The sequence below is a fragment of the Ictalurus furcatus genome, chromosome 26 (genome assembly GCF_023375685.1).
Source record: "Ictalurus furcatus strain D&B chromosome 26, Billie_1.0, whole genome shotgun sequence".
NCBI lineage: Eukaryota > Metazoa > Chordata > Actinopteri > Siluriformes > Ictaluridae > Ictalurus > Ictalurus furcatus.
The window spans coordinates 674241-687185 of NC_071280.1; the positions used below are offsets into that span (position 1 = coordinate 674241).

General features: G+C 45.0%; 2 protein-coding genes across 2 annotated transcripts; both read left to right on the forward strand.

Moving 5' to 3' along the window:
* Positions 1-1492: 1492 nt before the first annotated feature.
* On the forward strand, positions 1493-11429 carry grin2ab (glutamate receptor, ionotropic, N-methyl D-aspartate 2A, b). Its single transcript, XM_053616116.1, has 13 exons — positions 1493-1754; positions 1840-2037; positions 2150-2264; positions 5694-5896; positions 7260-7425; positions 7525-7678; positions 7778-7903; positions 8196-8425; positions 8931-9091; positions 9255-9442; positions 9641-9879; positions 10048-11302; positions 11410-11429. The coding sequence occupies exons 2-13, from the start codon at positions 1922-1924 to the stop codon at positions 11427-11429; spliced, it is 2973 nt and encodes a 990-aa protein (XP_053472091.1). The 5' UTR covers positions 1493-1754; positions 1840-1921.
* Positions 11420-12053, forward strand: LOC128601972 (glutamate receptor ionotropic, NMDA 2A-like). The gene has a single exon (XM_053615453.1). The coding sequence runs from the start codon at positions 11446-11448 to the stop codon at positions 11848-11850; it is 405 nt and encodes a 134-aa protein (XP_053471428.1). The 5' UTR covers positions 11420-11445; the 3' UTR covers positions 11851-12053.
* The last annotated feature ends 892 nt before the right edge of the window (positions 12054-12945 follow it).

The following is a 12945-nucleotide window of genomic DNA, read 5'->3' on the forward strand; positions in this document are numbered from 1 at the left end:
ACTAATACAGTATGATACAAACCAATACAGTCTGATACGGACTAATACAGTCTGATAAAAGACCAATACAGTCTGATACAGACCAATACAGTCTGATACAGACCAATACAGACTAATGCAGACCAATACAGTCTGATACAGACTAATACAGACCAATACAGTCTGATACAGACTAATACAGTCTGATACAGACCAATACAGACTAATACAGACTAATACAGACTAATATAGTCTGATACAGACTAATACAGTCTGATACAGACCAATACAGACCAATACAGACTAATACAGTCTGATACAGACCAATACAGTCTGATACAGACCAATACAGACTAATACAGTCTGATACGGACTAATACAGTCTGATACAGACCAATACAGACTAATACAGTCTGATACAGACCAATACAGTCTGATACAGACCAATACAGACTAATACAGACTAATACAGTCTGATACAGACCAATACAGACCAATACAGACTAATACAGTCTGATACAGTCCAATACAGTCTGATACAGACCAATACAGACTAATACAGACTAATACAGTCTGATACAGACCAATACAGACCAATACAGACTAATACAGTCTGATACAGACCAATACAGTCTGATACAGACCAATACAGACTAATACAGTCTGATACGGACTAATACAGTCTGAAACAGACTAATACAGACCAATACAGTCTGATACAGAACAACACAGACTAATACAGACCAATACAGTCTGATACAAAACAACACAGACTAATACAGACCAATACAGTCTGATACAAAACAACACAGACTAATACAGACTAATACAGTCTGAATCACAGCAGAATTGATTCTTTTTGTTTCCTGTTTGTTTTGGTTTCACTTTTTGAAGAATATAAATGAGCTAAAAACTGTTTGTCTGAGAGGTGTGTAAGGCGTAAAACGTTCCGTTCACTGGTACAAAATATATCAACGGAAAAATGTCGAATTCTACCAAGTGTATGTAGAAATCATAAAAATCCCCCAAGCACCGAGAACACGGATCTGAAGCTGAATAAATGATTCGATAAGGATATAAATAACGCGTTTAAAGCTGGAGTTTGGTCAGTGAGTTTGACCCACAGATTCACTTACTTCAGGTGAGTCGATTCCGAGTCAAATCACTTTCTCACAGTTCATTCGGAACCGGACCGAGCTGACCTGGATGCTTTCGTGACGGTTGCTTCATTCCCCCGCGCTCAGCTGTGTTCTCAACCGCGTAAAGAACCGCAGTAAAGTGGAGAACACACCAGGGTTTCCGTTCAAACACACTAAACACTCTGTTTGTGTAAACACACCGGAATAGCGAGCACATGGGATTTTAGCTTTTAGGTTGAATCTGCACCTGCACACACTACCAAAAAAAAAAAAAAAACCTTTAAAGACGACCGTTTAATCCAAAGAAGCCCTGAAAAACTCCAAGTGGAAAAGCAGAGAGAGAAAAAGAGAGAGAGAGAGAGAGAGAGAGCGAACGCAACGTTAGCAACAAATGCACCTGCAGAGCTTGCAAGAAAATTCTCCAAAAACATTCAAGCCAAGAGACGTTAGTAAACAGTAACTGGCTCAATTTAATAAAGAAGGTCCAGGGAGGCTGTGCAGGTCTCCATCAGCATATCCATCATGTAGCACAAGTTCAAACGAGGAGCTGTGAAAGCTTACTAACAAGGAAATAGCTCATTAGCCTGAGTGAGAGCAGCCATCACAGAGGAGCAGCAGATGAAAACAAATGACTCTGTAAGAGCTACTGGATGATCTCTCTCTATATATACGCCGTATACAGCTATATACAGTATACAGTACATGCTGTAATGATCTACAGTCCCCTCCGAAAGTATTGGAACACGAGACCGGGTCATTAGCGTGTGCGGAACACCGAAGACGTCTGGGTTCGAGATCAGAAGATGGAGATGAGACGAGAGTTCAGGATTTCAGTTTTTATTTCCTGGTGTTTACGTCTAGACGTGTTAAACAGCATGAAACACACACAACCTTCTGTATCAGAACACACCGTTTTTAGGTGAGCAAAAGTATAGGAACAGTCTTGAAGTAAATGAAGTAAATAACACTTAATATTTGTTGTATATATCGTTGAAGAATAACATGACCCTGTTCGTCTGCGTGTTCTCCAGGTATATGATGGGTGTAAATCTGGAGGGCAGAGATCTGTCGTTCATGGACGACGGTTATCAGGTGAACCCTAAACTGGTGGTTATCGTACTCAACAACGAGAGGGAATGGGAGAAGGTGAGTTTCTTTTGCTTTTCTTTCACTTTTAATATCTTTCTTCTCAACCCAAAACTGAAGGTGGTGGTCAGGGTGGTCATCCTGGTCAGGGCGGTGGTCCGAGTCTGCCCTGGGACTTCTGGGGGGAAGTTTTGTTTGGGAAAAGGAACGTCGAACAGTGGTGTAGATCTGTGGTGTCGTTAGTGTTCAGGGTGAGACGGTGAGACTGAGCAGCAGTTCGAAAAGAGAGAGAATAAAGAGAGTGTTTATAGCTGCTGTAACGTAAAGTGAGAACAAGAATGAACTCACGTCACTGACGTTCCGCACCGTTACATGTAACAATAAACGGATAAAAAGCATCTCTTAAATGCTCTTAAACGAATCCGAAACTGTTCACGGTGGCAAATCAATTTGGTGCGATATTTCTTTATTTTCTTGCCGATTTTCCTTCTTTCTTTCCTTCTTTCCATCACTTTGTCTCTCCGTCTTTCTTTTTCTGTCCCTCTTTCTTGCGGTCTTATTTTCTTTCTTTCTGTATGTCTGTCTCATTATTTCTCTCGCGCTTTCTTTCGGTATCTCTTTATTAATCGCACAGTCTTTCTGTTCTGTTCTTTCTTTCTTTCTTTCTTTGGGGTGGTTGTTGATGAATTTTCCTATGATAGCACCCTCCCCCCCAGCAAACTTCCACAAAGACACGGCGTGATGTTATAACACACGGCAGAACGCTCTCGCGAGCACGGCATGTGCTAACTTTCAGCTGAAAGGATCTCGAATACAAGCAAAATGGTCGCACCAAGCATTTCCCTCAACAGGAAGAGTAAAGTGTGGGGTGTAAATGCGTACTTTGGGGTTACTTGTGTGCGTGCGTGCGTGTGTGTGTGTGTGTTTCATGGTTGAGTTGTTGAGTTCCACACTGAATCATTATTTCCTGAATGTTTTCTCTTTGTGCCTTCACTCGCGTTTTTTGGATCGTTTCAGTCTTCTCAGTTTGCTCTCTCGCGTCGCGCTTAATTTAGCTAATTGACTAAACAACGCGTTGGTTTTCTTCATAATAATCTCTCCTGTTAGCCTCGTTCTCTCTTCCTGTCATTAGTTTTAGGTGTTCTCTCGTTCTTTCGCTCCTCTCCGTGCTCTTGTTTTCCTAATCACTTCCTCGCTCACACGTTCTTTTTAACGACTTGTTATTTCTCCAAGGTGCAGTCGGTTTACGCAGCGCTCAGGTCATTTTCTCTTTCTTTTCGTTCTTTTATTCATTTCCACTGCGTGCTATAACCACTCCAAAAAAAATAAATAAATAATCAAGGGTCGGATTTCCTGAGGAAATCCTGACGGATCAGGGATTCAACTTCATCTCACGTCTCATGAAGCAGCTTCAGCACCAATCAGGTATCAGAAACGGACGGACTCGTGACCGGACTCAGCAAGTTTGTCACAGATTGAGAGTCTTTGATGAATGGCCGCCTTTTCTGCTTTAGAGAGAGACCACGTACATCCGCCGGGTTCTCTCATTTCGAGCTGGTGTATGGCTGGCCTATTCATGGACCAAAAAGGAAACTGGTGCCTAAAATGGAACTTGTTCAGTACTGGAGATGAGAGACCACCTGGAGAGGTATCGAATCTGCAAGCAACTCAGCAAACTGGTATGATCAGTATGAGTGCCAACCTGGGCAGAAAATCCTCCTCCTGTTTCCCACCTCCACAAGTAAACTGCTTGCCAAGTGGCAGGGGCCATCTTCTATTGTCTGTAAGATGGTTCCTGTTATCTATGATGTAGACCGTTCAGCCCAGGGCAGAAAGACGCAAACTTCCCACGTGGACCTTCTCACGAACTGGAAAGAGTGGTCTTGATGGTAGGTGGAGGCGGATGAAGAGTTGGCCTTTGATACGGAAGGGTAGAGACAGCAAGGGCAGATAAACTTGGAACATCTGGCCAAACACCAGCAGCATTTTACTGCAGGACGTCTTTAAGGTGTCCCCAAAAGTGGTCCAGCAGAAAGCAGAGAGGACACGCCTTCTGAAGCACACCATTCATTTGAATGACCTGTCACACAGAGGCCATGCAGGGTACCAGAGAGACACCGAAGGTTGAGGCACAGAAGAGAGAGATTTCCACCATGAGGAACATGAGCATGAGCATGATTGATCCTACAGTGAGTGAAGCAGCACTATTGCTCAAAGGTCATACTGTCTGGAAGCTTATGAGATCAAGTCCCAGCATCACCAAGCTGCCCCATGTTGGGCCCTTGAGCAAGGCCCTTAATGCTCAGCTGCTCAGATGTCTAAAAAATTGTAACTCAACAAAGTAGATCATTATAAATGTATAAATGTCATCATACCTAAAATGAAGACTCCTTTCAGAAGGGCATGAACCTCTCTAAGTTCAATGTAGTCTTCAAGGTTGGTGCTTACCTAATGCCCTGCATCAGTGGCTTCATAGAGAACATAAGGTTTTGCTACTTTTATTACCACCTTCGACCTCTGTAAAAGATGTTGGAAGGTTCTGTTGGAGGTGAACACCAGGGAGTACACGGCCTTCAGAACTCCACTGAGCTCGGTCTGTTCCAGTTTACAGTCACGCAGCTTGGCTTGCCTGGGGCTCCTGCCACTTTCCAACGCCTAATGGACCATGTGCTGGAAGGTTTTGAAGGTTGCTGTGCAGCCTACCGGGATGCATCTATAGTGACACCTGGGACGATCATCTCCAGGATTGGGTCCTCAGAAGGATACATGAAGCAGGCTTAAGACGAAGCATGCACAAATGCAAATGGGTGAAAATTTGGAGCCATAGTTATAATAGCTCTAGACATTGAACAAAAAAAACAGGTGCTGTCTGTCCTCGGGCTAGTGGGGTGGTACAGATGGTTTGCACCCCAGTTCTCTTGTGTAAGTCCCACTTACGGACCACCAAACTGGCCAAAAACCCAGCAGAGAGGACAAAGGCCTGGAGAAAATCCTTTACCACTCTCAAACCATATTAACGTACCTCTCCAGTTCTTCAGAGTCTAGATTGTACTCAGCAGTTCCTGTTTCAAAGATGCTTCAGCTCTAGGAGAACACAGGAGAACCCTGTAGAAGAGAGACCATTCTTCTACTGCCTTTCTTTCTTTCTTTCTTGCACACACAATCTCTGAAACCCTGCAGTGAGTGTATGAAGAGTGCCACACTAATCATTTCTCACTGCATTGGGCTAGAACAGGGGTGTGAGGAGATGGTGCTGACAGAGCTTACACGCACACACACACACACACACACACACACTCACTCAAACACACACACACACACTTGGATGACAACGCAAACACACTTGAGACAATTACAAAACATCAGTGCTAAATGTACACACATTAGACTGTCTCACACATTCTCACAATAACTCAGCCTGAGGGAGGAAGTGACTGAAAAAACAATGCAATGTGCGTGTGTGTGTGTGTGTGTGTGTGTGTGTTATAGATGGGCCGCTGGGAGAACCATTCATTGATACTGAAATTTCCAGTGTGGCCACGGTACAACTCCTTTGGTGATGCAGAGGCGGACGAAAATCACCTGAGCATCGTGACATTAGAGGAGAAGCCGTTTGTTATTGTGGACGACGTGGACATTCTGACGGGGACCTGCGTCCGTAACTCTGTCCCCTGCAGGAAACACATCAAAGAGTAAGACTCTCCTAAACATCAGACATCAAAGAGTTAGACTCTCCTAAACATCAGACATCAAAGAGTAAGACTCTCCTGAACAATAGACATCAAAGAGTTAGACTCTCCTAAAAATCACACATCAAAGAGTTAGACTCTCCTAAACATCAGACATCAAAGAGTAAGACTCTTCTAAACATCATCACATCAAAGAGTAAGACTCTCCTAAACATCAGACATCAAAGAGTAAGACTCTTCTAAACATCATCACATCAAAGAGTAAGACTCTCCTAAACATCAGACATCAAAGAGTAAGACTCTTCTAAACATCATCACATCAAAGAGTAAGACTCTCCTAAACATCAGACATCAAAGAGTAAGACTCTCCTAAACATCAGACATCAAAGAGTAAGACTCTCCTAAACATCAGACATCAAAGAGTAAGACTCTCCTAAACATCAAAGAGTAAGACTCTCCTAAACATCAGACATCAAAGAGTAAGACTCTCCTAAACATCAAAGAGTAAGACTCTCCTAAACATCAGACATCAAAGAGTAAGACTCTCCTAAACATCAGACATCAAAGAGTAAGACTCTCCTAAACATCAAAGAGTAAGACTCTCCTAAACATCAGACATCAAAGAGTAAGACTCTCCTAAACATCAAAGAGTAAGACTCTCCTAAACATCAAAGAGTAAGACTCTTCTAAACATCAAAGAGTAAGACTCTCCTAAACATCAGACATCAGAGTAAGACTCTCCTAAACATCAAAGAGTAAGACTCTCCTAAACATCATCACATCAAAGAGTAAGACTCTCCTAAACATCAGACATCAAAGAGTAAGACTCTCCTAAACATCAGACATCAAAGAGTAAGACTCTCCTAAACATCATCACATCAAAGAGTAAGACTCTCCTAAACATCAGACATCAAAGAGTAAGACTCTCCTAAACATCAGACATCAAAGAGTAAGACTCTCCTAAACATCAGACATCAAAGAGTAAGACTCTCCTAAACATCAAAGAGTAAGACTCTCCTAAACATCAGACATCAGAGTAAGACTCTCCTAAACATCAAAGAGTAAGACTCTCCTAAACATCAAAGATTAAGACTCTCCTAAACATCAAAGAGTAAGACTCTCCTAAACATCAAAGATTAAGACTCTCCTAAACATCAAAGAGTAAGACTCTCCTAAACATCAAAGATTAAGACTCTCCTAAACATGAAAGAGTAAGACTCTCCTAAACATCAAAGAGTAAGACACTCTTAAACATCAAAGAGTAAGACTCTCCTAAACATCATCACATCAAAGAGTAAGACACTCCTAAACATCAAAGAGTAAGACTCTTCTAAACGTGTGTGTGTGTGTGTGTGTGTGTTTACAGTAACAGTACAGGTGGATCGTATGTAAAGCAGTGCTGTAAGGGCTTTTGTATCGATATCCTGAAGAAGATCGCCAGGAACGTAAAGTTCACGTATGACCTTTACCTGGTGACTAACGGCAAACACGGCAAGAAAATCAACAACATGTGGAACGGCATGGTGGGCGAGGTCAGTAAATACAACAGCGTCGTGTTAACGTCACGTATACAGCTCCGGAGACGCCTGTAGCTCACGCGCTGCCTCTCTGTGCTCGTCTTTGCACTGTAGGTGGTTTATAAGAAGGCCGTGATGGCCGTCGGTTCATTGACCATAAACGAGGAGAGGTCAGAGGTCATCGACTTCTCTGTGCCGTTCGTGGAGACGGGGATCAGCGTCATGGTTTCCCGCAGCAACGGAACCGTATCGCCCTCGGCCTTTCTGGGTAAATCCGAGAGTTCTCAAAGAAAACCAACTGTGGCTCTGTCTTCATATTTATTCATTATTTATTTTTCACCGACTTCCTGTCTTTCTCTTCCTGTAGAGCCATTCAGCGCATCGGTGTGGGTGATGATGTTCGTCATGTTACTCATCGTCACGGCAATCGCCGTCTTCCTGTTCGAGTTCATCAGTCCACTGGGCTTCAACAGAAACCTCGCACAGGGCAAAGGTACAAACCAACGTCACCCAGACACAACGGGATCCTTCTCTCCTTCTAGCTTTCTTTAATTATTTATATCTTATAGTTTTGTTCATGGCAGATGTTGTGTCTACTGTGTTTTAATTTACAACCTAACGTTGTGTTACAACTTGGCGCAACTATTACGTTTGTTGTTCGTCCATAAACGTTAGACGTTGAAGCTAGGCTATGGTGGATAGAGAGGTTACATTCTATTTCTGGCTAATTATTATTAATGCACGATGACTGAAGTATTCATCTGAACCTCTTCCTCTATCTCCAGACCCCCACGGTCCATCTTTCACAATCGGCAAGGCCGTCTGGCTTCTGTGGGGTCTCGTATTCAATAACTCTGTACCAGTACAGAACCCCAGAGGCACGACCAGTAAGTTCATAGTGTCCGTGTGGGCCTTCTTTGCCGTGATCTTCCTGGCCAGTTACACTGCGAACCTGGCTGCCTTCATGATCCAGGAGGAGTTCGTGGACCAGGTCACTGGGCTCAGTGACAGAAAAGTATGATTGGATTTTCTTATACACCTTCTCGCAGACCTGCTAACCTGCGTGCATTTTGTGTAGGAGCTCCACATTTTAACCTCAGAATACACCAAAAGAGCTTTCCTTAACCCCTCCCCCACCCACCCAGTAAAACAGCAAATGAACCTATCGACATATGAATCTGGAATGAGCACCGCCCCTTTCCCACTTTCTCACTTTAGTAACGTTTTGACCAGCGCTCGCGTCCGTTTTTTCACAGTAAATAGAGGATGTTTTACTTACGTTAGCATTAGACAGGTATGAAACGACATGTAACTATATTTATTAGGGATGCCACCAAAATCTGCCCAAAAATCTACAGCGTTTTTTTTTTTACAGTCTCTGTGAGATTACGCAATCTACCTCTTTAAAGTTGGCAGGTCTGTTTTTTGTCAGTTAATGAAGAACATTACTCATAGAATCCACCATTTGCTGAGCCGCTGTCACGCTAAACCTTCCCAAACTAGTTTTCTTGCTTTTTCAGTTCCAGAGCCCGTATTCCTTCTCGCCGCCATTTCGTTTTGGTACAGTCCCAAATGGCAGCACTGAGAGGAACATCAGGAAGAACTACCCAGATATGCACCAGTACATGGTCAAATACCACCAATCCGGCGTCCAGGACGCATTGGTCAGCCTTAAGACGGGGTACGACCTCACCAGCCTTGCGTATTTGCTTCCTGTGGATCATTGAGATCGCTGAGTTTTGCCATTAAGTAGAATTTCTCTAATTCCATTCAGTTCCTCAGTTGTAACCTGTCACAACCTGCAGCTGTCTTCATGAAGCTGTCTTCATTATTGGTTTGCACAGCAAGCTGGATGCATTCATCTACGACGCGGCTGTGTTGAACTACATGGCAGGGCGAGACGACGGATGTAAGCTGGTGACCATCGGCAGCGGCTACGTCTTCGCCACCACCGGTTACGGCATCGCCCTCCAGAAAGGATCCTACTGGAAGCGGCTTGTGGACCTTGCCATTCTAGGGATCATCGGAGATGGTAGGATCATCGCGACTTATTTTTCATATCCACCAGTGTACAAATATCTAATCCATAGATGTCGAGACTTCCCACATCGGTCATTCGGTGTGTTCACGTCTGTGCTAAATTAATTTATTGTCTGTAATTAATTAATTAATTGATTGAGGATTTTGTTTGTGAGCTGATCCAAAGATTTGTTTGTTTATTCTGTACTAGGTGAGATGGAGGAGCTGGAGGCTCAGTGGCTCACGGGTATCTGCCATAATGAGAAAAATGAAGTGATGAGCAGTCAACTGGATGTGGACAACATGGCTGGCGTGTTCTACATGCTGGCAGCTGCCATGGCGCTCTCTCTGATCACCTTCTGCTGGGAACACCTGTTCTACTGGCGACTGCGGTACTGCTTCACTGGACTATGCTCGGGGCGACCTGGACTTCTTTTTACAATAAGCAGGGTAAGGAATACAATCTAACGAAGATGTAGAAACCTAGGGATTCATTAATACCAGTCGGACACTGTGCTCAATACCAACATTGGAACAACATTAAACCATGTGATGACCAACCTAAACTGTGAAATCACCGTTGTACGTCTGTTTATATGCCTCTTTGTGTCCGTCTAGGGTATCTGGAGTTGTATTCATGGTGTTCACATTGAGATGAAGAAGCTTCCTGTGTTGGATTTCAGTCCTCAGGCCAACATGTTGCACCTGCTGAAATCGGCCAAAGAGATTACGACTCTAGGGGTAACCTCACCTAAACGGCCCATCGCTAGCATCCTCCCCCCTACACCCGGACTGCTAGAACTTATTAGTGGTAGCAAAGGCAATAACCTTGCTCCAAAAGAGGCGATCTATAACAATACCAACACCATGCTTGCAAACCGCCACAAAGAGCCTCTAAACAACACCCTTTTGCCTGGTCAGTGTGCCCTTAGCCTTGCTGATGCCCAGTCTGGTGTGGCAGTCAGCGGAGGCACAGGAGGAGGTAGTGGTGGTGACTCGGGAGGACTACCTGCCTCCAAATCCCGTGCTCTCTGGAAAAAGTCAGTCGAAACTCTGCGACAGACCCAAGGACCATCCCAAAATTCCCCACCTCCCTCCGCACCAGTCTTTGAGCCGCATGCAACTATGAAAAGCCAGAGGTATTTGCCTGAAGACCTGCCTGCACGCTCAGACTTGTCTGACAGTTCTGGCCGCATGGACCTTCAAAAGCAGCACAAGGTCAAAGAGACGCTCCGGAAGCGTAACCGTCTGCCACGGGACCTAAGCGACGTGGAACTCTCTGCATTGCCCGGCCAAGCCAGCCAGCAGAGCAATCACAGTGCTCAGATATATTCCCAGAATAGTCAGAGCAGCCAGATCTACACCATTGACTCTGTAGACCAGGAGCACGGACTACACTACCCGGACATATTCAACGAGCACAGAGACAACAAGCACCGCCCTTCGTCTTCTTCAGAGCAACAGCCAATACTGCAGCTTAACAGCAATCTGTTCCCTCAGGCTCACGAGCCGGACGTCATGCAGAACGCCACGACTGCTGCCAAGGAGAAAAAGTACAATACTTACGGAAAGCCTGGTGGGGTAGGACTCAGTCCAGCAGTGACCACTCCTGCCCAGGACCACCGACACACCCACTGCCGTAGCTGTCTTTCAAAGTTCTCCAACTATTCTGGGCTTTATACCATGCGACCTCCTCAGTATCGCTGTGAGGCCTGTCTGCACTCTGCCAACCTGTATGACATAAGTGAGGATCAGTTCCTGCACCCGAACGCAGGTGCCATTCGAGGCGGGAGTGTAGACAGGAGCTTCTGCGCATTTCTGCCACAACCCAATGCTTCCTTCACGGCCTACCTTCCCCAGAGTGACCAAGAAGGTGAAGGGCTCATTAGTCACTATCAAAATGAGGGCATTTACATCCATCGCCAGCACTCTTATGAGAACCTGCCTCAAAAGAATTCTTCACGACGCGTCAGCCTTCAGGACAGCACTCCTCACACTAACCTGCACACGTCCACCATGGTCCCGGATAAGCTTCCAAAGAGCCAGTCGGCGCAGCTCAACCACACGCTTGCTTCAGTAGGCGTCAGCGGGCTCGGCATCGGTCGGCGCAGCAAATCGATGTACCCAGCCCGTCCGACCGAGAACCCTTTCCTGCAGACGCTCCGCGACGACCAGCGCCTGGCTCACGGCCGCAGCTCCACGGACATTTACAAACAGCTGGTGCCACTTACATTAAGTCCAGTTGTCGACGGCAAGGGGCTCGGCATAGGGGTGGCAACACCTGACCTCTTTTACCCCGAGCATGTAATGCCTTATGTAGCCCTTTCCCCAGTCGGCACATTCCCAGCCCCGAGAGCGTTGAGTGCCGGTGGTGCACGACGCGTCTACAAGAGGATGCCCAGCATTGAATCCGACGTCTGAAGGGTTGAAAAAAACAAAAACAAACTGTGAACCAATGAGATATCGACTCTGAAAAAAAACGAGCGCTGTACAAAGCATCAGTATTTCCACATGGATATGGATTCATATTGGATTGTTCTGTACAACCAGGAGTTAAAAAAAAAAAAAATCTCATATTTTCTCACGTTTCCTGCTCTTAAGTAAATCCGAGTTCAGCATTTCTTCAGGTCCTCCCCTGTAGTCGAGCGGCAGCTCTGGGTCTTCCACATAAACACCGAAGACGGCACCAGACACAGACGTGCCGTAGAGAGGAAGTGCAAGCTCCGGGAAATCGCCGGCAGCTCCGAGGAGTTTTCCGGTTTTTCCAGAACGAGAAATGAGCGACCAAAAATTGCCACGTGTGTGACAAAGAAATGAAGTAACGAATTTTCACGACGCCACAAAAAACACCCACAAGAAAACAAAATGTACAAATCCATGTACAAATGTACAAAATGTACAAATCCCTAAAAAAAATGCACAAAAATAAACGCTCGAAGCCGAATCAAATTAAATCGAATTAACCGCATTGTACGATCTCAAAGCCTACGTTCACATTACAAGCTTCTTTGCATAATTCCGTTTTTGTTTTTACATCAGATCTATCTTAACGGTTCACGTAACGTGAATGCGTGCGTCCTCGGAAACGGACAGTTGTTTCAAATTGGAGGTCCCTCTACAATTTAGCGTAAATCGGAAAAACAGACTGTTCTCATATGTATCTAGGACCAAATATGAACGTGGCTCAGGTCCGATTTAGAAGAAGAAAAAAAAAAATCGGATTTTTGTGTTCACACAGTCGTGGAAAAACAATCAGGTCTGTGATGTCATCCTCCCAATCGCCGGGAGATCGTGACGATGCCACAGCTCTCCCTGCTCAGGAGTCTAGGGAGTGAAATCGTCCACGCTTTCTCTGGGTGGGAGGGGCATACCCGCTCTATCCTACCAATCGCAGCGACACTAGCCAATCGTAGGCGTCTGTGAGCTCGTGTATGCGGAAGAGGGCGGATTCCTTTTCTACGTGTCACACGCAGCAGTTTGAAAAGACTCTGAGAAAGCACGTGTTAGGCTTCAACC

Bases quoted from the DNA above. Each gene is read 5' to 3' on its own strand.
- grin2ab (XM_053616116.1), top strand. From the start codon at position 1,922: ATGGAGATGAGACGAGAGTTCAGGATTTCAGTTTTTATTTCCTGGTGT. The intron at 7,426-7,524 runs GTCAGTAAATAC...TTTGCACTGTAG, and splicing joins GGAACGGCATGGTGGGCGAG to GTGGTTTATAAGAAGGCCGT. The intron at 8,426-8,930 runs GTATGATTGGAT...TTGCTTTTTCAG, and splicing joins CTGGGCTCAGTGACAGAAAA to TTCCAGAGCCCGTATTCCTT.
- LOC128601972 (XM_053615453.1), top strand. From the start codon at position 11,446: ATGGTCCCGGATAAGCTTCCAAAGAGCCAGTCGGCGCAGCTCAACCAC.